Genomic DNA, 24,967 nt, shown 5'->3' on the forward strand with positions numbered 1-24,967 from the left:
GATAAATAATGACATTGCCATTAAATAAAATGGGAAGCTGAGATTAGGGATGGTTATACATTCCTGGCCAATGCTGAGTTCTTGACATCCTGGCTTAACATGCTGGGTTCTTTATCGCCAATTGCCCCACCTCCTGACCTGAAAGGCAGCCGTGATCTCTACGCCCAATTGGCACGTCAGAACCCTGGCTTGCTTCAGGAGATGCACATTAAAGTGCTGGCCCATTTCCAGAGAGTGAGCAGACAGAGAGACTGGGCTGAGGCATGAAGGGCTGCACTCACCGGGGCTAAAAGGAGCTCAGGCTTCCACGGAACTGCAGCCTGACAGCCTCGCCTTACCGGCGTGCTTCTGCCCGACAGCCTTGCCTTGCTGCCATCTGGCCAAAGCTGTGAGCTGCACAAGCTTGTGTGCACAATATCCAGCAGCCCAATGAGCAGCACCCAGAAGGCATTAATTTGGTGGGGGTGGGGGGATGGGGCTCACCATAAGAGAGCCCTCCATTTGGGGATAGATGTAGATTTTTGGGCCTGTTAAGAGGGGAGAATATCGTACCTCACTCGGCAGCAGGATGTAGAGAGGTGCTTTTTGCAACGTTCTTGGCAATAAGACTTTCAGCGCTAGCTGCCTATGAATGCCCACTGAAGGGAGGAAGGAATACAGACACCTTGTGTTGTAGTATGACTTCAAGTGAGGTTATAGCTGACAAGAATGAACACATCAAACAGGGACACAAAAATAAAAATGTTATGTAAAATGCTACCTTTCTAACAAGAGAGGGGGAACAAAGCTTATTCAGATAATGAGGAAAACCAAGAACTGCTTTTGACATGCCAAAGAGTTCTGCACACTAAATAATGCTCTTAGCCTCTGCTTGTGGCACTACCCCCACATTTGGATACTTGTTTTCAAAAGGATCGAGAGCATAGTTCTAAACGGACTGAGCGACAGAAACAGAGTGTAAGAGGTAGATTTGCAGTCATGGATGCAGATGGGACAGACCAAGATTGGTCTACTTGAGGGGAAAGGGACAGATTGAGGGGTGACAGCTAAATGTCAGATGATCTGAGATGTTCCCATGGAAAGTGCTGAAGAGTGGAAAGGGAGAATGAGAGGTTTATGTATGCATGTATGTATGTATGTATGCATGTATGTATGTATGTCATATGCATGCATGCATACGAGTGAGTGTAAGTGTGTCCATTTGCTACATGATTCCGTCCCGGTATTGCTGATAATGTCTGTAGGTCAGAGGGAGAGGGAGGGGTCCAAGCCAGAGTCCGCTTCCTCAGCCAGTGAGAGGAGCAGATGGGATCAAACTGTTCAATATGCCATTTTTGCCCACCCAAATACACGTGCACGCATGCACGCGCACACACACAGAGTTCCATTGTGCATCCCGCTCACAGTGAGCTGCTTGAGGCGGTCTGCGGGCCTGGGAGGCTACTTCCTCAGGAAGCGCTGGGCCAGTATGGCTGCATCCAGAGGGCTGACGGGCTGGGCATCCTGGCCCAGGCGTCGCACAGGTGGAACGCTGCCAAATGGCCTCTTGCTCAGGAAGTTCTTGGCCTCATGGATAGTGTTCTTCTCCTCAGCCAGCAGCAGCTGCTGCCGCATGTAGTTCTCAAACTCATACTGTGATGACTCCTCCATCACTTTTGCCTGAACGGTGTGGAGGGAGGGAGAGTGAGCGAAAGAGTGAGAGATTACCTCATACAGCAACATGTGCAGGCAGACAACAAGACACTCCCATGTTTCAAAGCTTCATAATTACCTCAACAGTTATTAATAGAAATGTTCATTTAGAAGAACACTGGTACATGAGCAGTGTTGTAAGGATAATTAATTTTCATGCTGAGCAAGTATCTAGGCACTGACCTCCTGCAGAAGCTCCGGTTGGTTGAGCTGGTCATCGATGTCCGGCACCACCTGCAGGGGGCCACTCACGGATGACACAGATTGCCTACAAATCAGAGCCTGTGAGACATGGAGGACTACACGCCAAGGGACTGCAGTTTATTGAACTAAACAAATATGATGAGGCTTTACTGCTATTGCACTGAATTTGTGTGATGGCTGCAAGTCGGTTTGGTGCTAAGAGGAGGAGCAGGGTGTCAGTGGCTCGGCGGGATTCACCATGAGGCGATGATGCCACTGAGGGCCTCCAGAACTTCGGCCGCAGTCAGCCTCTGCTGGGGATCCAGCACTAACAGCTTCCGGATCAAACACACTGTGCTCTCCGAAACACGGCCATCCCTGTGCGAGTGCACACAACACGAAGAAGCATCGGGGCAAAATCATTCCGAACAGTATGCTGCTCAGGCAGTGGAAGCAGGGCACGCTGGATGTTTATAAGGAAAAAGCCATGAGAGAAGTAGGAGTAGGTCACTTACTCTGGGATGGAGTACTCTGCAGCTTTGATCTTGCGGAAGAGCTCTTGAGGTATGCTGTCGTAGAAGGGGAACTGGCCATAGAGCATGGTGAACAGTACGACGCCAAGAGCCCACATGTCGCTGGGCTTGCCGCGGTAGGGGCGGCCTGCAACAGAGTGCAAAGCACCGGTAAGAGCTCCAGCAGAAAGGCATGTCTCTTCTAGCTCGACTACACAGCAGCTTAAAAACTTGCACTGAGGAAATGCCCTCAATATGGCAAGAATTACTAAAACTATGAAGGAAAGTTATATTGCACAGCAGGAATTAATGCTGGAAAAGAAAGCAAGGTTGCTTGCTCACAGGAACACAGAGAGGAATATTTTGGTACCTGGCATTTAATGCCACCATAAATTCACACTCTTCTAGTAGTAACCAATGCATCTAAAAACATCACTCCCTGCCACAATGGTTTATTTTATATATATGAAAAACAAAAACAATGCCTATGAATGTTCAGTGAAGGAAGGACGAAATACAGCAGAAGTTCACCAAATCACTGACTACTACATGCACTGCGTGCCACATACGTTATAGTGTCTTACCCTGAGCTGTAGGGGCAGACTGACTACAATTTCCCTCCTCCATTAATATAAAAACCAAATTCAAACAAGAGAGACAGACCAAAACAGGAAAGAAAGGGGGAAGAAATAGAAAAACAAAAGACAAAAATAAAGAACTGGGAAGAGAGGTAAAAGAGAAAGAAGGAGGCGCTGTGACTCAAGTGTGACTCATGCTGATGACTCATTCAGGCAGTGCTTTGCTGTTCTATTGTCACGTTCCGCTAATCTGGGTCCAAGTTTTTTTTTTTGCTTTTACGAGAACGGAGAGCAAACAAATGCTTAGCCAATCGGCTCCCAGACACATACCACAAGACTAATCTGATTCTAGATCTGCCTCGAAACACAGAAGAAAGAATGAAATGTTGTCTGGTTTGTCAATGCCTGCCAGGAAGGTGTTCCTGCCCATTTCTGTTCAGCTACAAAATGGAAGATCAAGGGCAGAACTTTATTACTGTTATTGCTCCTTATGACCTTAGTGTTCCTTGTGACTCAGTCACAAGAGGTACACAGAACACATGCAACACTACACAGGCAGCAACATGGCTTACACCCAACTCAGCCAAACTGCCATTCCTGACTGTCATAATTAGAGCAGCATGGGTGGTCGAGTTTATGGGTTTTGATTACAGTGGTGACATGAAGGGTGAGTCATGTCACCCCCCGTTGAACATCTTACCACTGAGGACATCTGGGCTAATGTAGGCTGGGCTGCCTCTCTGGTCTTTCAGAAAATCCTCTTCACTCACCAAATGCTTGCCCAGGCAGAAATTGGTGATAGTGATCCGATGAGTCCTGCAACACACACACACACACACACACACACACACACACTATTAGCCATATTACTAAACAATTCACTGGCTGAAACTGGCTATAAAAAAAGTTAAAAAAAAAAAAAAAAAAAAGCAAAAAAAAAAAAAGCAAAAGCCCAAAAACCACACTATTCACTGGCCAAACAGCACAATGGGCAGACAAAAGGGGAAGAAACAGTCCATGCACCCCCTGCCATGCTGAAATTTTACCCATTGCTGTTAGGTAACCTGTGTTTGCATCTGTACGAACATGTCTGATATTTTAGTATGTGTAATCACAACTAAACTGTCGTAGGTGGCAGTGATCCATGGAGTGCAGCCGCACTGCCTTCAGAGGTAACAGAACTAAACATGACAGCACACACAGGCCACACTTCGACAAACAAGTGAGTCAACCTGTGGCTTAGCACCAGAGCTCCGATGACTAACTCATCAGAGTGAAGAGGAGTGACGGGAGCTATTTTCACTTCAAGCCATGCACGCACACAAACACCGAGTGCTGCCGAAAGCAGAATGCATGAACTCAGTGCGCTGCTCCACAGGACAAGACGTGCACTGTGGAACAAAAGCCTCGGTAGGGCTGGTTGCCTCCAGTTGGCCTGCTTTCCCTTAGACACATCTTCTCGATCATGTTCTCTTTGCTATGGCTTCTTCCACTCCTTCTTGTTGTCACACCCGGACTGCGAGGCTAGGCACAGGGCCGGGATCAGGGTGGCTCCCCGAGACAAGTGCATGTTCCTGTTGGCAGGTCACGTAGTGCTGTTCTGGTTTGGCTGGGCCCGAATGCAGTCGGGTTTGCTCAGCCTTCTGCAGCAGAGTGGAGGGCCGCTTCCGGTTGCCTTCATGGCACACTGAGGATGCTCAGGCCATACCAGCTACACTAGCATGGAACTCACAAGCGACCAGTTATGGCCACCTCGTCCAACACTCACTCAGCAGCCCCACTTCCTGCTGACGGGAGGAAGCGGGAAGCATCCTCACCTATCCCTGAGGCTAAAAACAGCCCCACTGATGGGAAGAGCAGAGGATTTAAAGTCAAGGGGAAGTGCTGAGGCTGAAATCCTGACACAGCTGTCTCTATTCGAAAGTCAACATGGGACTTTCACATGGTATTTCAGTAAAGGAGTTCCTCATCTTAGGCAACAGGGGCTGAAACAGGAACCAGATTTAGAGCAATACAGAGCATGCAAGAGCTTCACTGGGATGAAATGAGGATGTGTGCTTAGCTGTTGCAAAATTTTACCCCCAAAACAAACAAAAACAAAAACCCCTGAAGTCTGACAAATCGATGAAGCAGAGAGACACATGCACTTTTGCACTACTGTATACAGCAGTGCATGGACAGGTTTCATCATGGGAAGCCACGGCTGTTACATTGCCAAAAACTAGCTTGCCATTTGCAGCAACTACCGATTAGAGATTTACAGGGCTCAAACACCTTGATCTCTTTGTTGCAGCAGCTCTAAACCCCCCAACGTGACAGGGAAAGTGTGTGTGCCTGGCAGGACATGAGTGAGGTGTGAAGGGGAGGCGGCAGCTGTCCTAGAGGTGAGAGCACATCTCCAGCACAGCAGGGAGCTGGCCCTCACACAGGGCAGCTACTGACCCCAAACACCACTTGTTAACCTCTTACTTAATGCTGAGCTGATGGGTAGGTTAGTCCCATTATTACATGGACACTGTAAAAGCTGCATTTGACACCAAATAAGCTTGTTTAATGAAGTGACCCTAAAACATGGCATCATTTCTGTTATGAACGGGATAGATTTTGCAGAGGGTGAATGTAAGCATAACCGTAATCCACTCAATTCAACATACTTAAACGATTGTAATTGATTTCAGGTAAAACTGCCATGTTCTCTATGATGAACTCTAAAATTTCCAATCTGGATGTGAAAACCTACAAAAATCCCATCCAGAGCAAGGGTTTGGTTCCAGTCAGAGCAAGCAATTTACAATCAGCAGAAAGCACAAGCTGAAAAGACACGAGAGTGGGAGAGGTATGTGGAAAAACTGCAGAGGGACAGCCCTGCCAGGGTGACGTCTGTGTATGTGTGTGACTCATCTCTCAGCTATGGATCCTTTGGCAACACTCTGTATTGTCTCCAGCTGGGACAGAGTGTTCTGCTCTCCTGCTCAACTGAGCTCGTCTCACCAGAGCTCTCATTTATCACCACCAGGGACAATATGTGAATGTCTGGATACGAGTGAGTGAGTGAAGGAAGGAGAGAGTCAGTGTCTCCTCACTTTTTTCTTCTCATACTAGAAGTGCTGCTTCTGATTGGCATCTTCCATTTACTCCTGCTAAAAGGACAACTATTCATAACTAGCATTAAAGAACAACTGATGCCTAAGCAAAAAACTACTAAGCAGAAACTGTGCTGCACTATGTCTGAAGTTGGCTTACTCCACACTTTACACATACTTGCATTGTGCAGTCAAAGACAGAGCAGGTTTGGCCACACGCCATACTAACAAGGTCTCCTAAACACGTTATACACGTGTCGTTCAATGGCCCATGCCGTTCAGCTCTAAAGGACTGGCAAGCTGTGTTGGGTTGGAGTTGCTGGGAGACCCACTTGGAGCTCACTCTGCTGCACCATGTGAGAATGCTGTCAAACTCACATGGTGCAGCCGTGTGAGGTCCAGGATTAGACTAATGGAGGACAAACTGCCCAAGAGCAACATGTAGGGAGCTTCAGATTTCAATTATTCAGTATACACCATTATTTATAGCTCTGTCCAACTTGCATGGTGTTAAGATAAAATAGCTAAATGAACTTTCTACATTTTATTTGATCAGACGCACTTATCCAGAGCGACTTACTAAAGTGCTTTGTCATCTACTCATAGAATGCATCCTAGCCAGTACAGTAGGTTAGAGTTCAAGATACCATTGAACTAGAATACTGCTGAAATACAGGAATCAATGCTGATACCTAGAAGTAGTGCAAAATAAGCATAAACTTGATCAGACAATGATAATTGCAATAACAAGCAATACTAAACAATAAGTGCTAGAGTTTCAATTACTCAGCAGTAGTTTCATGAGTGCCAAATGCATCTTTCTTACTTACTTTCTACTCATGGTGCCATTTGCGTCTTACTTAGTAGAGCAGATAAAAAAAACCTACAACAAAAAACACAAACGGCTGTCTCACATGCATACACACACCACACAGAGGGTCTATAGACAGCTTTTAAGTCACGGAGTCTGAAATTCCACAGGGCTGATCCGATTCACTGCACTCGCTGACCTGAAACGGCCCATCCCCCCCCAACCGCCTCCACGTGTGGTTTCCCCCTGTGCTCTCCCTTTTCCAGAAAACAAAGCAGGGCACGTTCCACGCCAAATTATTTTCACTGGAAGCGGCTCCCTCCCGGCTGGCGAGGGCCGACCACAGGGCTGAATCACACACTAACCTGCAGGGCCTGGGCTGAGCCGCGCTGTGTGAGCACGCACCTGCCCTCTCTCTGACTGCAGGGCCAGCATGCACAGCAAGTAGACGGCCAAAGGTAAACAGCAGCGTGAGCCCCTACCTTTTGTTCAGCACCATGTTTCCAAGCTTCAAGTCTCGGTGCACGATGTTCTTCTGCAGAGGGAAACACAGCTGTTGAGGAGCTAGCATGGTGATGCCCTTTGACCTGGTCACATTCTATTGCATTTTTGGGCATAGGTAAGTAAGTAACATTACTTGCTTCTGTAATACCATACCCCATACAAGACCTATGAAAGACTGTGGGAAAGTAGAAGGGGTAAGAAAAAAATTCCTAAACTGTGAGATGGGTGTCCATAAGTCATTGCTCACCTTATGCAGAGCCTCCACCACTCGCACCACATCGTAGAAGATGACGATGGCCTCACGCTCACTGAGTCTCTTCTCCTTGATGACGTAGTGTTGCAGGTTGATGAGGTCCGCTGTCTTGTCGCTGAAGTCGTGAGCGCACAGGCAGTCTAGAACCAGGCAGATCCGCTTCTTCAGCTTGCGCACCTTGTTGGCCTCCGTGTCCTCCACAATCTCATAAGAGCGGTCCTGGCAAACAGAGACGTGATGTATTAAAGACTGCAGAGAAAGGGAATAGTGGTGGCGGTCTAATACTGCTTTCACAGAAAGCCATGCAAAACACAGCAACTCCTCTATCAAAATTTAAAGAGTAACCTTTACAAAGCACCTTTGCCACAATCTAATCACTAAAGTCTTAAGGCTCAGCAAACCAATTACACACCACATCTTGCAGACAACAAACAAGGCATGGATAGACACAAACAATTCAAACAATCAGAGAGCAGAAATGGATTTACATAAATCTTCTGAGACTACGAAACATTTATGGCAGTATCAATGAGAAATACTCTCCAGTCATTAGAAGTGTTCGTGTGCCTGGCCTTTCATCATTAGTTTGGTCAGCATTTGCAAGGGCTGGCTGAGCACACTGTTCACTCTGTGGCTTTACACAGCTGATCCATAGTGACAGGCCCACTGGATTATTAGAGACCTTTCCACAATCAATGGTGCATGCTTGAGCAAATGGCACCCGCAGTAGTGGCGCATTGGTGAGGCTCCGCTGAGAGAAGAGGCGGAACAGAGGCGGCAGCGTCTGTGGCCGTGGGACATGAGTGTGGGAGAAGAACGCCTGGTTCAAACTGAAACTAAACGAACTCGTGAGTCATGTACAGCTTTGCATAGTGAAATGTTCCTGCAGAAGTAATGTTTATAGAAAAAATAAAATTCACACAGGAGGAGCCGAATAACTGAACAACCAACAAGTCGAATCCTGCAGTTGCTACAAAAATTAATGACTATGAGCGACATTACAAGACAAACTTCATGGCACATTAGTATGAGAGATTGGCTTGGAGCATGATCTTTCTAGCAAAACCAGTCACACTGATATTTACATCTTCATGCTAGCTGTGCATCTACTGCTCCTACCTGAAAGAGGCCATGGTGATGCACCACTCCGTCCTGGTTGTGAAGCAGAGACAGCAGTGAGTACTCTGTGTGCAGCAGCATCTTGCCTTGCCTCTCTTCCTGAGTCTCTGTGCCTGTGTCCATGCGCTCCTCTAGGGTCAAGATCTAAAACACAGGCCAAAGCTCAGAGGGCATGACCCCGAGAGATAGGATTTTATAGCATCCTGAGCTATTCAGCATCCTTATCTTCCGATTGGTGACAAAGTAAACTAATGCCTGATCCTTAGACAACACAGTTGACCTGATGAAAGCTTCATTTACTGTGAATAAAACATCCCTCAGCCTTCATACAGAGTGATATTAGAACCTCTGCAGAAGAAAAGGGTTGAAAGTAAGATTCTAGATGCTGAAGCAAGAATTCAGATTCTTTATGTAATAGCACCCCATAAATTAGTGGAATTGCCCGTAGTTGTCAGCTCTAATCTGGATCAGGTGAAGCTTTTGTACAAGGTCATAAATGAACAATATGGACAAGGTCTGTAAAGGAAGGTCAAAGGTTCACTCTGAGTTTAAGAAACACTAGGTCTTTTGCTGTTGTCTGGCCTGGATAATATGCTAGAACACATTTTAATAAAAGAAAAGAGGGAGGAGGGAAAGAGAAAGTTGACTCACTTTCAGCTGGTAGAAATCATCTGTCCCATCTTTTCTGGCCAGACACTGGACTATGCTCGGCACAGGAGAGTTCCCCAGTCGGGGCCCTGGTAAACAGAGAGGTGGTAGGGGTGAACAGCTGTTAATAGGACCAAAAGGTTTGGTTTGTGCAGTAGGTTGCACTTTCCCTCAGACATTTTCCAAAGCAGTCCTTTAACACCTTGCTCTGCTTTTTCCTGTAGCTCCAGGTGCAACCTAAAGGTGCAAAACAGTCCTTGTGCAAAGAAACACCTTGCTAGTGTCAAATCTGAATCACCTAACTGAGAAATACCATATAAAAATTGGGACATTTCAGCTCAGTAACAGAGCACACATTACCTACACTAGCACATATGGATGAAAACAGTCACATCACAATTTGCAGGCAATGCTCTTAGGTCCCTTACCTAAAACAAAAGGACCCGCTCTCTTAGCATTGTTGCCAGATATCCCAGGACAAAGGAGTTTGCTGGCCCTGCCCGAAGACTCCCCTGCCCCTCTCTCTGAAACACGGCGCTTAGACATTCTAGAAATCTGTAAAAATAAGAGAGCCAGGTTAGAATATATTAATAAACAAACCAATTTTGTGAGTATTTGTGGTGACTAGCAGACCTACTCTGCAAATAAAAACACACAACTGAAGGATAAAACAAACAAAAAACAAAACAAAAACAGACACACCAAACACCTCAACAGAACCCTGACAGAGGGAAACTGGCTCACTACATTCCAAATCTGAAAGAAAACATTCAGTCCAGTGCTACTTCCAGTAGACTGGCAGTGAAGGGTGAGTCACAGGGAAGGGAAAAAAAGACATTTATGTGGGGGGATGGGGGCTGGTTTCAGTAAGAGATAGCCTAACCCCTCCCCACCACTTTACGACAAATCAGATGATCTGCCAACAGCACTGGTCCTGAATGAATGGCAGGCCATCATAGATCCATTTGCATCACCAGAGGATTGCTGCTGGTGTCAGTTCTCCTGAGGTGACCTCAGCAACATGATGGGAACACTCGCATAAGTTACAAGGTGGACATCAGCACGTTCTAAAATCAGCAAATGTTGGTACAGCACAGTGTCTAGGCAGAACAGATGGGCCATCATACAAACATGCAAATGCACACACTCAAGGAAGACCGTGTCTACAAAAATTGACCATAGCTTAATACTGAACTCTGCAGTTTCAATTCAACCCTTCCCTCAATTCTTAAACTTCCTAATCTACAAATTTGTGGTACAATTTACATGATTCACAATTTATCTTGTTCTCTTAAAAACAAAGTCCAACAAATTACTCAAGCACTTAAGGTCAAATACATAAGTTTATTTCCAGATATGAGCATCTTAGGATTGAGGTGTCCTTGATTAATGTGTAAATATTTACAGACATCCATAGACAAGTGAATGAAACAATGCCTTTTTGTTATATCAGGAAATTGATTCTCATAATTTGATGAAACTCTCTCTCTGACTCCTGTCAGAAGGAAATAAATGTCCAACACTAAACAATGTGAATCACAGAGGAGTCCCAGGATTCTCACTTGGCTTTGATTAGTCAGAAACAATAAATACTTTTGATAGCAGTACAACCATCATACAGATATATCAAAAATCCTGCCACAATGTGGGAAGTGAGAGAACATTTACGCGAATTTTCAGAGCTTTGGCCAACACTAAATAACAAATTGATTCCAGATTACCCAGGGCAAGTAAAACAAAGCCAAATTTGGTATGTTAAATGTGACTAGCTTCTGATGTAATTTCTAATTAAATAACATGAGGATGAAGGCAGAAAATAGACTTACAGCCATTCCACATTACAAATTTAGATTAGTTTAACATTCACATATAGCATATTCATGTAACTGGGGCATTCAGCATATTGGGCATAGTTGGGATTCATGTTTTGTAGCTACCTCTGAATGACTAGAATAAGCATGAAAAGACTCTTTGATGCCATTCTGAACTGAACGCACAGCTTGTTTAGAGGGAGTAGGAGTTCAGTTGGCTGCTACTGTACATAAATTCTCACTTTCAATGGGGATTCTTTTTCTCCTCTAGCTCCAGACTGTTGACAATGCGACAGACTGGAGTGACAGACATGATCACATGGTCATCACCCTTTGAGATGTATTAACAGATTTTTACTTGACAGCTTTGCAAAGTGACACCATGTTCATGCTTTATCTAGCAAGGTTTGGACACTTTTGTAGATCTCTTCTAAATGGGACCTATAGTTTATATCAAGCACAAACAAGAATAAAATATACAACTAATTAAATCAGGAGACAGACTGTGTTGGTGCATCATTAACTGCAGTCTATGCTTCACGTTAATGTGGCAGAAAAAAGTGCACTTTTTAGTCCACTTGGAGACTGCATTATACAGATTCATCAGATGCTTGGGCAGGATGTTTGTCTTGCTGAGTAAAGGGAGTACCTACTTATTTAATTCGGAAAAATATATGAAACTCCCCATCGCTGTAATCAATAACATTTACACAACATTTTCACGTAAAATGTGAATGTTAAAATTTGCTCCGATACACAAGCTTTCTAATTGAGTTAAATGAGTCAAACGACACTACGAATGCATTTGTAGTTGGACATTGAAATTCATCTAAAATATATTATTTTCATTCATCATTTAAACTTTGAATTTTATCGACAGCAACTCGTGTTTTGTCTGAGGAATTTCTTTTCCAACGCTATCACACAAGGTGAAATGTAATTTATCTGTGTGCAATGGGGTTGTGCAAACATAAGCCCATATTGTCAAGAAAGCTAAATTGAAAGGAAGCAAGTTTCAGCAATACGTATAGTTACTTGGAAATAAGTTACAAGTTAATGTAGACTGATACGTATATTTTAAATGTTAATCAGTTTCCTAGACAAGCATGTAGTTAACACAATGGCATTTTATGTAGGACCTCGGCATAGTACAACTGCACTACCTGCAAACAGATAAAAGCCGGAGCTATTAAAAGGAAAATCGTCCATCTGCACCAAGCCTTTACGCTGGCTAACAGGTCGTTCGTAGTTTCTAATATAACCATCTAACCTAGCTATTGATAGTATAGTTACCTTTGACTATTTTTACACTACATGATAGACGATAATGTCATTCTTACAGCAGGGGAATCGAGACTGTAACCTAAGCATATCAGTCAAGGGGAGCAAGGAACCATCGCTTAAGCTTAAATTGTTAGCTTGCTTGCTTGCTTAGTTGCTCACATTATGGATAGGGTTCGGTTATAAGATTAGGCAGACAAACAGCTATTATTTTAATAATAAATGTAAACTGTTACAATTTGGTGAGAAATGCGCTTTCCCCCCAAACACAGTCTTGGCGTGCTTGGACAACTAAACTAGCCAGCTAATTAACTAGCTACCATTTTAAACTGATACTTTTTAGCTAGCTAGCTTAACTGCAATGATCAATGATGAAGCTAATAACAGTGATGACTCGTTACGTTTGACTCTGGCTGGCTAACATCACTTGAAAAAGGAATGACGTTATCCTTGCAAAGTGAAATAGCATAGCAAGCGACCTGCTTACCGGATATAGTAGACTAGCCAACTCTCTAGCTAGCTAGTCAGCTAGGTTGGCTAGCCTGGTTCTTTAACGGAGGTTCGCAACCTTGGTCTACTGACTGACGTGCCATTTAATAACTTACCTCGAGCTAAAACCGCCGGGGGAATCCTCTGTTGTCTACAAAACTGCCGACATTGTTGTCCAGTTATCTGCTCAGGAGTGATGCATAGAGTGTTACTCCTGACCATAAACCACTCTACCTTTCAAAATGCAAGTTATTTCACAATTACCGAAACGAGCAATCAGGAAAAGCCTTCTTGGGACTACTGATCACATCTTTCCATAGCAGCACCACCTGACAACGGAAATGACGCACGTAAGATGAATGACAGTTTGTCCCAGCCAATAAAACACAAATGTATTTTCAGGCTTTTGTCTCTTGTTAAGAGAAAAGCAATAATGCCCCACCTTATCTCAGATATAGTTTAAATTTGTAGTTACTCCAACATTATTTTAAAAATTGTTTGTAAATAAATTCACCAGCTAAATAACGTATTGTTTTATATTGAAAATTCCTATATTAGGAATAATTGGTTACATTTTCAAAACTGTACATTCGTATAACCGAAATAAATACACAAGCTGATGGCAGGAAATAATAAGTGGTGAGTTATTAAACCGAAGTGCAAAATACAGAGTAAATAATATCATTTCAACTGCTGCACAGCTATTTGGTAGGCCTACTACAGACGCCTATAATTAGAGAGCTACTGTACTGAGCGAAGCATTGTCACCATCGTTTCTCTCTTATGCACAAAACCCTTGAGATCTCCTATATTAGTGTACCACCTCTAAACTCCACCCACACCAGCAACTTCCACTTCACACAAGTGGGCAGGTGAGGAACAGCTTGTCAAACAGAACTCTTCTTTTAAAGGGACACAACTGATTTTCCTGCCTTGACTCAGCACAGCTTTTACCTTCAGCCACATGAGATACTTTATCAGCCTGTGTCTTAACATTGACCAACCCACAGTTTAGTTTTCTGTGTGGAAACTAACTGAATCATACTTTGAGAGTAGGCTACTCAAAGGTGATGTCAGCAAAGAGAAAATGGTAAAAGAATGTATGACAGAAAAACCTTTAGAGTATTTCATAGTGTTATTCAAACTGACTGTGTATCATTTATTTATTTTACTTTTTAGAAACAATTAGCTTAAATAAAATGTTCCACTTTAAAAATGATAAAATAAGTTACATAAAACATGACAAATGGAATCACAATTTAAAGACCATTATTTATTATGGAACTACACAGAAAACATCACCCTACAGTAGCACAGAAAAGAGAAGTACTGAAGTATCTAGCTACATTACCTATTGCCTCAGCATGTTTTGACAGCTTTTTTCCCATGGCTATTATGAGAGTGCGTGACTGGAAGCTGTGCTGTGGGGGTCTGAAACGTGCCCAGACTATTCTTATTTCTCTTTGATGCAGTTGCAGGCTGCCCCCCATGTCACCTAGTTACAGTCACCATGGTGATTTGAATTGCTGGTCTGTACTACCATTGAAAGTGGACACAGAAGAACTGAATGGAAATACTGCAACACTGAGGTTAACAGAAACAGAAATGCTGAGACAGACATTCATGTCATGAAAGTCAAGGATTGCGAGGACTCAGGAACACTAGTTACACATTCCTGGAACATAACTGGTTCTTGGAATATAATTTTTAAGAATAAATGCCATTAGTTGACAGTGATGCTGTGATAAACAGGCAATGACAAGGTAAAGTGTGATCACACTGGGAATGAATGTGACAGCAATTCATTCATTTATGTGTGGGAGCAGGATACCTCTCCCACGACTATACAATTGAATAGAGGGGTTTTCAGAATTGCTTATAAGAATAAGACATCAAAAGACCAACTGTCTGAGCACTGAACAGCGTAGGTGAATGAGAGACTGAGTGGGCAGTAGGACAAGATGACTAGCCTTAGTGGTTAGCCAATGATTTGTGTGCAATGCTACACAAATCAACACAATCAGCAGATTGTGCTGTCTGTTGCTCAAGATGGGAGATGGGAAGAAATGAAAGCAAGCAAAACACATTTCTGTGCTGTAATTCAATTGTTAAATGAAGCTGCTTATCACTGTAACAAGAGTTTATAGATACTAATGCTGAAATGATCACAAATATTCTCTGTAAATTTGCTTACCATATATTAAAATAATATACTATTAACTAGCTGAATGTATGGTTGGTTAAATTAACATATTTCAAATGAATAAGATTTAAGAGGCTGTGTTAGAAATTAAGTTAAAAAAAACCCCAAAACTCTCCAAAAGTGTTTCTAATCCAAATACACTTACAAAAGACAGGTAATTATTATACTGGATTACTATGACTTAAAACCAGGTGCAACAGTATGGTGACATACTAAAAATCTTGAACTCAAAGATACAGACTGAACATCAATAGGAAGTCTGCACATACAGCAGTGAGCAGTCATTAATTAGCCATACAAGATAGTCATCAAATCCTAGCAGGAGCATGTCTTTCATAATAAGATATAATATCTTCATTTCATTTTGCCCTTGGCCAGAAGCTGACCCAACTGTAAATTCTAAAATCAAATTTAGAGCATCAATGAAGTTACTGTCATATATATATATAAGTGTAGTGCAATCAGTGTAGCTGTGACACTATCTTTTAAATACCAATATATAAAGAGAGCCAGGCAAAATACAAAACTTGCTCACAAGTTATGCCAAATCATGGTGAGTAGTTATGAAGTCATTAAAGTTTATTCTATTATGTACACCCAGAACCTATCTGCATGTGGTCCAGTCAAACAATGTAACTCAGTAGTTTATCGAAATATCTGGGGTGATATATATATATATATATATGTTAAAAAAAATCAAACAAACAAAAAAAAACTTGGCTCTGAGAGTATAGCAATAGGGGGGCTTTCTGTTATCAACATTCATCATCAGCCTAATTCATTTGTTTTATGACAGTCTCAGTGTTGGTGTTTGTCTGAAAGTGAAACTATATATTATAAAGGATCATTGTACACTGAGCGTAGCTTTTACTATCCGAGCTATATTAATTAGCTCTTAAAGTGAAATTGCATATAAACTCTCACAAACATTACTATTCCAGGGAAGGGACAGTTCTTCTCCAGTAATTATCCAGTGCCATTGCTCTCTCTAGCCTTCTCTTACATACAACATGCAGTCAAGAATATAATAAAGTTGTGGTAGTTTATTAGAATTAATGTTCTATTTTAATGCTGCACACAAAATACTATAATTCAGTAGCGCCATCTAGTATTAACCAGATGTATTAACAATAAGATCAACAATCTTTATTTCCTACAAAGCACATACTTTAGTTCTAAAGTTTTTATTGGCAAATGAAAATTTCATTTCATATCTAAATACACACTGATATTCAACAAAACAACACAAATGAACCTCTTTTGAAACATTTCCCCTTTCATTAAATAATAAAATATAAGATTTGTTAATGGATTTTTTAGTAAATGCAGTTTTGTCATGTAATAATACCATGCTTTACTCTGTAACACCACAGAACAAAATAGACAAAATAAAAAATCTTTAATATGGCTGGTCTTTTAAATCCTGACAAAACAAACACAAATGCTATAAAATGTAGTGAATTACATAAATCTCAAATATTCTGTTGATTAAATGATTTGCGCTAAACAATCTGGACAAGTGCACTTAGGAATCTGCCATGTGCTTAAATAATTTTTCAAAAATCTTCTCTAAATATGTTTCAGTTGTCATAATGTCATATCCTTTACTAGTGGATCTATTGCAGTTCAGTGAATACCACTTTCATGGGTTTTTCTCTGAGACATCTAAGACACATCAGAAATCACATATCATTGTCTTCAGATCTAATTGTAACTTGTGGCATCTCAAAATCTAATGCAGTCTCAAAATCTAATGCAGACTGCAGGTAGAGAGAACTTGGAAAATTAATTTTAACATTCATTTTTAAATCCCTTGTCTGTACATGTGGAGTTTGATCAATTGGATTCTAATATGAACTGTATTTATAATCTTTCAGCTAGGCATTGCCAGCTAGTTTATCAACAGAAAGCACAGAAATCCAACCAAAATAAAAACAAAATCATCATGATCCATTTTATGCAAGTGCAAATATGTGACAAATTTACTTTACCCTCTTGACTCGTTCTCTGATTTTATAACAGAAACACATCCCATGAAACTCTTGTCTAAAAGGTTACACAACTTTTAGAATTTCTCGGGTGGCATTTTTATGCATTTGCAAGTCTTATACAACATTGTTTTGTTTTTGATATGCACTGATAATTAATCACTAAATGTGATGCACATATTCTACAATGGATTTGATATACATGAGCATCACATCTTGTATGGCACAGCAGATGATATTACAGAAGTGTGAAAAGCCTCAAAATCAAAAGGACATTTTAGACAATTCCCCCTTAATTTTCCTTTAATGTTCACTACAGTCAAACATGCCTAATAAATGCACTGCACATGACCATTAGCACACAGATAAGTCCAAGTTGTGTGGAAAAACATAATGGCAAAACCAATCTCCAAAAATATGATCATCAACAAAATTGAAAGCAGCATTCAGTTGTTTGTGGACAGGTAAGGGGTAGTAGTGTTATCATCTTGATGTTGTGAAATAATGTCCATTTTAACCAAAGACTTCATTCCTATTTTAATAATTCACTAAACCTCACCAGTACTTTAGGTATATTTTGAGGGAAACCATGGCCATTAAGACATTAAAAGGCATTTGTGGATGGAAAAACTGTGAGCTTTGCAAACTTTCTACTCTTGACAAGATTTATAAATTTCCACAGCTACACAACAGGGCTACAGTGCATTCTTGCTCAGAAAAAGAATGTCAAACATTGGGAGGATCCAAACAAGATGGACAATATCTGACTTTGACAGACTCTACCAACATAAACACGTTAGCTTCCATTTTTTTTGCTATTGTGTGAGATGGTAGGTCTCTTGTCACTTTGAGTGAGACACTGCACTCTGAGTGCGAACAGCTTTCAGTATGCTGACCACTTAACAGCAGCCAAATTCACTCCATGTCACAGGCCATCCATCATGGACAACAGGTCATCACCTTTGCTACTGGAGCTTGGGGCAGGCTCTTCCAGCTCACTAAACTCACCCATGATCTTTGCCAACTTTGCATTGGCCTTTTTATCCTAAAACAGAGTGAATGACCAGTGTGATCAATGACATAGTGAGGAAAGTTCATAGCCATCTTGTTCCCTTAGATGCCCTACTGTAAATGTGGCACTTTTAATCCTTAACAGACGGATTCACAGGATGATTCTGAGAAGCTCATTTGAGGGTCATATCGATTCGGGGATTATTTTACTTTGAGCAATTAACAATTAGCTGAAATAGAACACTACAGAAAAATGTGACATTATGTTGACTGTAGACAGTCTAACCTTACCTTGGTTGCTTGTATATTAATAACTTCATAAGAGAGCTCCTCTGGTCTTGATATCAAAGCTTCCCTGTGGGTGAAAATGACCTCTTTAGTAATCCAAAGAACCACTGTGGTTTCAGCATGACTACATATAAATAAGATTTTGCACTTGTGGCTCTATTCTGTTTTACAGCACTAAAGAGCTCATTTAAAAAAAAAACAAAAAAAACACACTCTTCCTCCTCATCAGTAGTGAAAAGGTTAACACGGAATCCAGAGTCAGGGTTGCTTGGATTTTGGACCTCCAGTCCTCCCATCAGTTTAGCAAGAAGATTGAGCTCCTCCTTGGCCAAGGGGTTTGGTATTGTGTTGACCTAAATAAAGATGTGTTCAAAGCAGGATTGCTTAATATTGGGGGTGAAAATAGAAAGAAAAGGCAGGTGCAAAATAATTTTGCTTTATAATAATAAGTTTTAAATATTAGGTCTATATTTTATTCATAGCTTTAACTACCTTACCTTGGTATGCTGTAAAGAATTTTTGGAGGTTCCAGACATGTGTGTCTCCAAAGGACGGCTCACACTATACCTGTTGAAGCAATTCCAGATTTCACATTCCATTGAAATAGTATCTGTCTTGCATAAAACAGAAATTACTTACAGATCAATTATAGATGCTCTCTTGCACCTGGCAAAACTTTACATGACACAAAATTAAAATATTAGTTATCATGCAAGATAATCCTACAAAGCGTAAACTATGAAAAAAAGCTTTGTGGAGAAACTGCATTAAATCATACAGGCAGATTTACACTTGAGTTATGCTCACATGTTTGTTCCAAGTTTAATAACTCTGTCACCAAACAAATCGAAAGATCCCTCACGAAGAGCCGCACTGTAGTTTCCATCATCACGAAACTGTATCCTCTTCACCTCATCACCATTACAACTGAACATCCTGGGAACCACAAACAAGAAAAAAATGAAACCCTCTAAAACAACTTCAAGAAGAAAAAGGACAATAACATCAGCACTCCATAGGCATCAGATAGAATGCCTAGGGAGGCCTTCACTATATTGCTCTTTTTTTAAAGTAATGTAATGTAAGGTGATAGTTTTAGCCATTTCCGTAAAATAATTGACCTCTACTCAATCTTTTAGACAGTTAAAGGGTGGCTAAATTAGTTTATTTCTTCATTGTATTTACACTAACAATCAGAGCAGTACTTGATCCTTCACCAAATTAGGACACGCTTTAAGTTGACCAATTAAATTTAAAAATAATTAGGCTATATATCTGGCAGTAATTACTAATTACAGTATTTACAAAACATTTTATCTAATGTAAGTTCAACAAGAGGATGACTAACAGCAGAGACAGCAATCACAAATGGCAATGAAAATCATCTTCTCACTATGACAATTTACAACCAGCAGCGTTTTTATATATACATTCCTTCCTGTCATTCATTTGTATTATATTCCAGATAGCTACTGCTCAAGTAAGGTGTACAGAGGTAACTAAAAGTCATGACAACAGAACAGAATCTAAAGGTACCGGATAAGTCCTGGAGTGTGAGTCCCATATGGAACGGGTCCTGATGTGGGGAGTACAAAGCGTCCATTGGAGTTTTGCACTTTGTCTTTCAGAAATATGGACACCTATGAAATGTTGTCAATTCAAATGTTTGTTTCATTTAAAATAAGGTTTTTATTTTCTTCATACTTCCTCTATTCCCAGGACTGATCATAACATACTCATATATGAATATTGCAACTAAAAACTAATAATGATAATGTAAATGCAACTTACTCTTATGTGCATATCTTGAAAGAAAATGAGCAGTGTTTGTCTAATTAGTTGAAATTCACCACCAGACATAGGAGTATATATCTGAAAGACACATGTGAATTTTGTATATTATACCACTGATTGTGACTTTTTGATTAATTTGTCTTGAATGGCCTTGTAGCTAAAAACAAACAAGTTAGATCATCTGAACTATAATACCAAAGATTTAGTGATGGAATTGAGTTGCTCTACCTCTATGAGCTGCTTGTATGTCTCCTCCACTTGGCTGAGAATAGTGGGGGTGTCTCTTACAAAGTCCTTGATTGCATCCATGTGGTTGAAGGTCACAAGAAGAATATCTTTTGGTCGAGGGCATAAAAGAACTTGATACTTGAATGCCATGGTCATTAAGTCATAAAGCTGGACAGCAGATAAATACAACGCAAACACATTAACATGAGCACTACCCTTTTCAAGGAAACTTGCACTTCAAAAACATGACCATACAGCAGAGGGTACTATTAAGCACATAATTTGTAGCCAAATTTTCGCAATAAATTAAAGAATAAGCTCAGCAAATGTGAATACAGCAAAAAAGTGTAAAAATATTTGTATTTTAAAACATTTAAGAATATTTCAAACTTATAATAATGTAAAATAATGAGTTTAATACTGTTTCTGAACTTTAGTTATTGGTTATGTGCTACAATAAATATAGTTTCATTAATTTGGAATCACTAATATTTCAAGTCTCTTAAATTAAAATCATTTAAGCACCATTGTTATTTTTGTGTCTAATAAACAAAAGTCTGTTCTTGCCCTTTCTCCAATAAGAACACCCTACAAAGAGAGAAGCAACAACAACAACAACAATAATAATGATAATAATGATATTATTATTATTATTATTATTGAGTAGTAGTAGTAGTAACTGTCGTTAACATCATGATATAAACCAGCAAGCTGTACCTAATATGTTTAGGCTATCTTCAAAAAAAGCTAGCTAGGACAGTAGCTAAGATTAGAGAAAACCATGGTTCGAGTGGGTCAATGTTGGTGTGTGATAAAAAATGTAACTTTTAGGCCAGTCCACATAAGTGTAGACAGAAGTCAGATATTTACGGTGAAAATATCATAGCAAAGCTACAATGAAATAGCAAGATAGAGAAATCGTTCCATTAAAAGAATAAAAAAGGAGTTAATATCAAATTCCTTTACATCTTCCATAACTCCATAACACAAGTTTCATGTTTTTGTTTGATTTGACTAAAGGGTGATTTTGTGGAACTGAGTTGGAATATGTGAAAAGTTGTTACTGCTGTTACCTTGTCCATACTAGCTTGGTTAAGCCTCATAATAGAGGCATGGGCAAGTCGATCAAAGACTGTCCTCAAAGCCTTCTTGGAGTACAGTTCTTGTGGTTTGAACAACTCTTCCAGGAATTTATTGTTGAACATAGTAGTAATGATGTCATTCATGACTGCCACAACAGAAAACATACATACACTGAGAGTCCATAACAACTTGTTATTTATAAAGGTTGGCACCTAAGCAAGCATAACAGAATCTAAAAACTACATAGCTACAACTCTGCTGTGTATTGTCTCAAAGAGATTCTGAGAGCATCATTCTCAAATTCCAGCTTTAACTATCAAACTGAGATAAACTGCTGACTTGGCTCTTCGGTGACCTTGTTCCACACAAACTTTAAAAAGCTCCTAATGCTGAGTTGTACTGAACAATTCCTCATCTCATATTTGTATTCTATCATGATACAAATTAATTAGGCATACCAAAAAGAGATCTTTTGTGATCCATAGCCAGCAGTCGTGCAGACACCCATACTAATGCTACTTTGCCTCATCGTCACCAACAAAGCAAGCAATGTAACAATACCTCTTCTTCTGTCCTCCTCTATCCAGTCTGTTACAATGGCTACAAAGATTGCAAAAGGACAAATTTAAAATGAACTAACTAGCTGTCAACTACGAAAAGCAATTGCATATCTAGCCACACACTGCCGACTGTGGTACGATTCCTATTTCATTGTGCCATTATATATTGTTTGCATTTTTATACCGGCTAGTTTAGAATTCTAAATCATCACAGGTAGTAGTTAAAGAGATTCCAGCTTGTTCAATATATTTCAAAGCATGTGGCTAGCTAAATGTAGTATTTGAAATTGCAGATCAATATCCCAACGTAGGTTTACCCACTGGAAACTGCTAGTAACTTAGCTAGTTATCTGGCGTTAGCTAAGGTCTACGTTTACAGCAAGTGACAAAACGTAGCAAGTTTAAATGGACTGCACAACTAAATGACTATAGGAATTCAATCATAGATGTATTTTGATAATTTCGATTGACAAGTATACCAATGCTAGCTGGCAACGTTTACATAAATCTTGTCGGCTAGTTTGTATGCTAGAATAGCTTGTTAGCTAACTACCTTTCTTAGCTTTGTCTGTTGGAATATTCTGAGCACGCAGTCGTTGATCGAGGATGTAGAGCATTTCTCCACCGAGATTGATGAAAAGAAGAGGTAGAGTTCTCGTCGACATCTTCGCTTTACTTCAATGCACGTATACCTATCTTAAATATTACTCTTTAACAGTGTATTTTAGTAATTACAGCCACCTAACTGGCGTTATCTTAGCTAATAGGATAAGCTTAGAAATGGAACAAGCGTATGTAAACGCTCAGTTGGTTGTCAGGTCACGACGAACAAGCACCAATCAGAAACTCACTGTTCCATGATGAGCACAAATCATCATGTTTTTTTTTTTGTTTTTTTTTAAACTTTATTCATAATTTTTCATGTTTAGTAATATGTTTAGTCATTATCAGAGTACAGGATAAGAATTGATTAATCACATGAAATATGATATATAGATATAAAAAGATAGGGCGCAATGTTTACATTAGACTATCACAGTTTCTTTAGTTTGGATGGGTCATCTTGCTGAGGCTAGGCACATTCCAGCCTCTGCTAAAACTCAGAACCTCTTCCCTATACAGCGCAACCTGCATGATTAAAAAAAAAAAAAAAATTGGACTAGTTATAAAACAAAAAGTACCTTATTGACCTTAATTATGCCTTAATTGTTTATTACTTGCTTTACTGTATATATTTTTCTGTTAGGAAATGCACATTGAATTTATATGAATTAAAAAAAATTCTCACATACAAAAATCAGAAAGTATATTGCTTCAAGTGATCTGGGTATTTGCTACAGTCTTACAGTAGTAACACACAATTAGGCTTCTCCATTCCTAATACGAATTTCTCTGGCCATTCGACATGTCTCAAATATTCCACAGCAACAGGTCATCAGGGCATCATTGCATATTGTACCCTATAGGAAAGATGAATGATTCAGTGAAACCTATATAACAATGAAAATCTATCACAAATCAGTTGGCAAAATACATTTTTATTTATCACTAATTTATTACATTAACATCAGTCACCAGACATGATAGAATCTAATGATATAAGGCCACTCACTTGGATGCCATAGGTTAGTCTCATGTGTGTCCTCATAGCAGCCATGCCTCCAGGAACACATGCAAGGCATGCATTCTCTCCATACTTGTTAGCTGTGTAGCAGCTCAATGCAATAGGACAGATAAATCCAAGGCCACCTAGGACAATCACAATCTCATGAATGAATGAATGAACGAACATGAATATTGGGAAAGTGTAAAGTTGAAATTTTATAATGTATGTATAAATACAGAATAGCATAATAAAATTTCAAGGACCAATTTTATGCAAAAGAAAAGATAATACACGTTTAATTAACTACAGCAAATCAAAAGCCATGATCACCTAATGAGATGGATGTGAAATTTAAAAGGTAGTATTCAAGTTTGGAGATTTCTTAGTACTCACATACTAGCAGGTCACTGCAGCAGGAGCACAGGCCAGTGCTCCACTCTCCTGTTTGCACGTTGGTTCCATAAGAGGCTGCTCCTGGCTGAGTAATCACTGGGTTTGACATATTAACTGCAGGGGTCTACCAAGGGCCAACACATCCCCATTTTAGAGAAACCAAGTAAAATAACAGGAAATGTCAGTTTATAGAGTAATAGCAGTAGAAGCCCTCAAAAATATTAGTTAAAGTAAAAATAACCTGATTTAATATTACTCTGGTCAATACACGAGACGCAGTAGTTGCTTAAATACACTTAAGTATCAAGAGTGCAGTTTTCTAAAATGCGAATTTATGTGAAACAAATGCAGACAAGATGCAAAAAATCATATTATTCTTATATTGTGGTTTAAATATAAAACAAAATATGAAATATAAAATACTGAAAACATTAAACTTACCTTGTCTACTTTGTGATCCTCTCGAGCTGGATCTTTAAGCTCAAAAGGAAGTTGTGACACATTACCACACAGTGCAACCCGCCTGCAACGTTTCCGATGCGCCCCAGTCTTGAGCACAAGCAAGGGACAGGCCAGAATTGCACATTGTACTAGAGCATGTGACTGAACTTGTAATACGTCAATAAAGTTTATTAAAAAAACCCCCCCCCAAAAAAAAAAAAAAAAAAACCCAAACCACACAAAAGGTTGACTGGGTTACAGAACTAAAACTTTGGATCTGTATCACAATGTATTCTGATAGAACTAAGCCAAACTATGTTTACATTTACATGTAAATGTACATATATGTCTTCTAACCACAACCACAAATGCATCACACTGCATCTGTCTCTTTGCTTCAAGTGTTCA

At 40.1% G+C, this 24,967-nt stretch overlaps 3 protein-coding genes across 10 annotated transcripts in view; all 3 read right to left on the minus strand.

The window, feature by feature from the left end:
* stk40 (serine/threonine kinase 40) overlaps positions 1–13,296 on the minus strand; it is a 15,170-nt gene extending 1,874 nt beyond the window's left edge. The window contains exons 1-12 of one of the 4 annotated variants that reach the window (XM_027011049.3): positions 13,229–13,292; positions 13,081–13,147; positions 9,812–9,938; positions 9,387–9,472; positions 8,736–8,879; positions 7,611–7,835; positions 7,342–7,394; positions 3,666–3,781; positions 2,391–2,535; positions 2,134–2,253; positions 1,876–1,960; positions 1–1,659 (exon numbers count right to left, since the gene is read on the minus strand). The exon at positions 1–1,659 is cut by the window's left edge and continues 1,874 nt beyond it. In XM_027011049.3, coding sequence (XP_026866850.1) covers positions 1,441–1,659; positions 1,876–1,960; positions 2,134–2,253; positions 2,391–2,535; positions 3,666–3,781; positions 7,342–7,394; positions 7,611–7,835; positions 8,736–8,879; positions 9,387–9,472; positions 9,812–9,929 — 1,311 coding nt within the window. In that variant the 5' untranslated portion in view covers positions 9,930–9,938; positions 13,081–13,147; positions 13,229–13,292 and the 3' untranslated portion in view covers positions 1–1,440. Of the gene's footprint in view, positions 1,660–1,875; positions 1,961–2,133; positions 2,254–2,390; positions 2,536–3,665; positions 3,782–7,341; positions 7,395–7,610; positions 7,836–8,735; positions 8,880–9,386; positions 9,473–9,811; positions 9,939–10,020; positions 10,205–13,080 lie in introns of those variants that run through there. The other 3 variants (XM_027011048.3, XM_081696448.1, XM_081696447.1) reach the window with 3 other exon arrangements.
* A 2,896-nt stretch (positions 13,297–16,192) lies between these two features.
* On the minus strand, positions 16,193–22,946 carry oscp1b (organic solute carrier partner 1b). Of its 3 annotated transcripts, none has more exons than XM_081695854.1 (11): positions 22,673–22,946; positions 22,018–22,159; positions 21,550–21,704; positions 20,477–20,644; positions 20,246–20,326; positions 19,991–20,094; positions 19,262–19,390; positions 18,952–19,021; positions 18,668–18,807; positions 18,458–18,521; positions 16,193–18,200 (listed from the first exon to the last, which is right to left on the minus strand). In XM_081695854.1, the coding sequence occupies exons 2-11, from the start codon at positions 22,040–22,042 to the stop codon at positions 18,081–18,083; spliced, it is 1,056 nt and encodes a 351-aa protein (XP_081551980.1). In that variant the 5' UTR covers positions 22,043–22,159; positions 22,673–22,946; the 3' UTR covers positions 16,193–18,080. The 3 variants fall into 3 exon arrangements, with proteins under 3 accessions (XP_081551980.1, XP_081551981.1, XP_026866874.1); XM_081695855.1 differs by having other exon boundaries at positions 22,121–22,159; positions 22,673–22,942; XM_027011073.3 differs by lacking the exon at positions 22,018–22,159 and having other exon boundaries at positions 22,673–22,942.
* A 52-nt stretch (positions 22,947–22,998) lies between these two features.
* On the minus strand, positions 22,999–24,718 carry LOC113578059 (cornifelin-like). 3 transcript variants are annotated; one of them, XM_027011055.3, is made up of 5 exons: positions 24,560–24,718; positions 24,119–24,242; positions 23,732–23,868; positions 23,479–23,579; positions 22,999–23,247 (listed from the first exon to the last, which is right to left on the minus strand). In XM_027011055.3, the coding sequence occupies exons 2-4, from the start codon at positions 24,225–24,227 to the stop codon at positions 23,481–23,483; spliced, it is 345 nt and encodes a 114-aa protein (XP_026866856.1). In that variant the 5' UTR covers positions 24,228–24,242; positions 24,560–24,718; the 3' UTR covers positions 22,999–23,247; positions 23,479–23,480. The 3 variants fall into 3 exon arrangements, with proteins under 3 accessions (XP_026866856.1, XP_026866855.1, XP_081551982.1); XM_027011054.3 differs by having other exon boundaries at positions 23,466–23,579; XM_081695856.1 differs by lacking the exon at positions 22,999–23,247 and having other exon boundaries at positions 23,412–23,579.
* Positions 24,719–24,967: the final 249 nt, after the last annotated feature.

Source organism: Electrophorus electricus, chromosome 14 (assembly GCF_041902795.1).
Source record: "Electrophorus electricus isolate QZ-2024a chromosome 14, ASM4190279v1, whole genome shotgun sequence".
Classification (NCBI taxonomy): domain Eukaryota; kingdom Metazoa; phylum Chordata; class Actinopteri; order Gymnotiformes; family Gymnotidae; genus Electrophorus; species Electrophorus electricus.

Excerpts from the sequence above, each read along its gene's own strand:
- oscp1b (XM_081695855.1), bottom strand. The coding sequence starts at position 22,784 with ATGTCGACGAGAACTCTACCTCTTCTTTTCATCAATCTCGGTGGAGAA. Across the intron at positions 19,022-19,261 it reads ATTAAACTTGGAACAAACAT|GTATAGTGTGAGCCGTCCTT; the intron begins GTGAGCATAACT and ends TTGCTTCAACAG. Across the intron at positions 18,808-18,951 it reads ATTCTTTACAGCATACCAAG|GTCAACACAATACCAAACCC; the intron begins GTAAGGTAGTTA and ends ATCTTTATTTAG.
- LOC113578059 (XM_027011055.3), bottom strand. The coding sequence starts at position 24,227 with ATGTCAAACCCAGTGATTACTCAGCCAGGAGCAGCCTCTTATGGAACC. Across the intron at positions 23,869-24,118 it reads CTGCAGTGACCTGCTAGTAT|GTGGCCTTGGATTTATCTGT; the intron begins GTGAGTACTAAG and ends TGATTGTCCTAG. Across the intron at positions 23,580-23,731 it reads GACTAACCTATGGCATCCAA|GGTACAATATGCAATGATGC; the intron begins GTGAGTGGCCTT and ends TCTTTCCTATAG.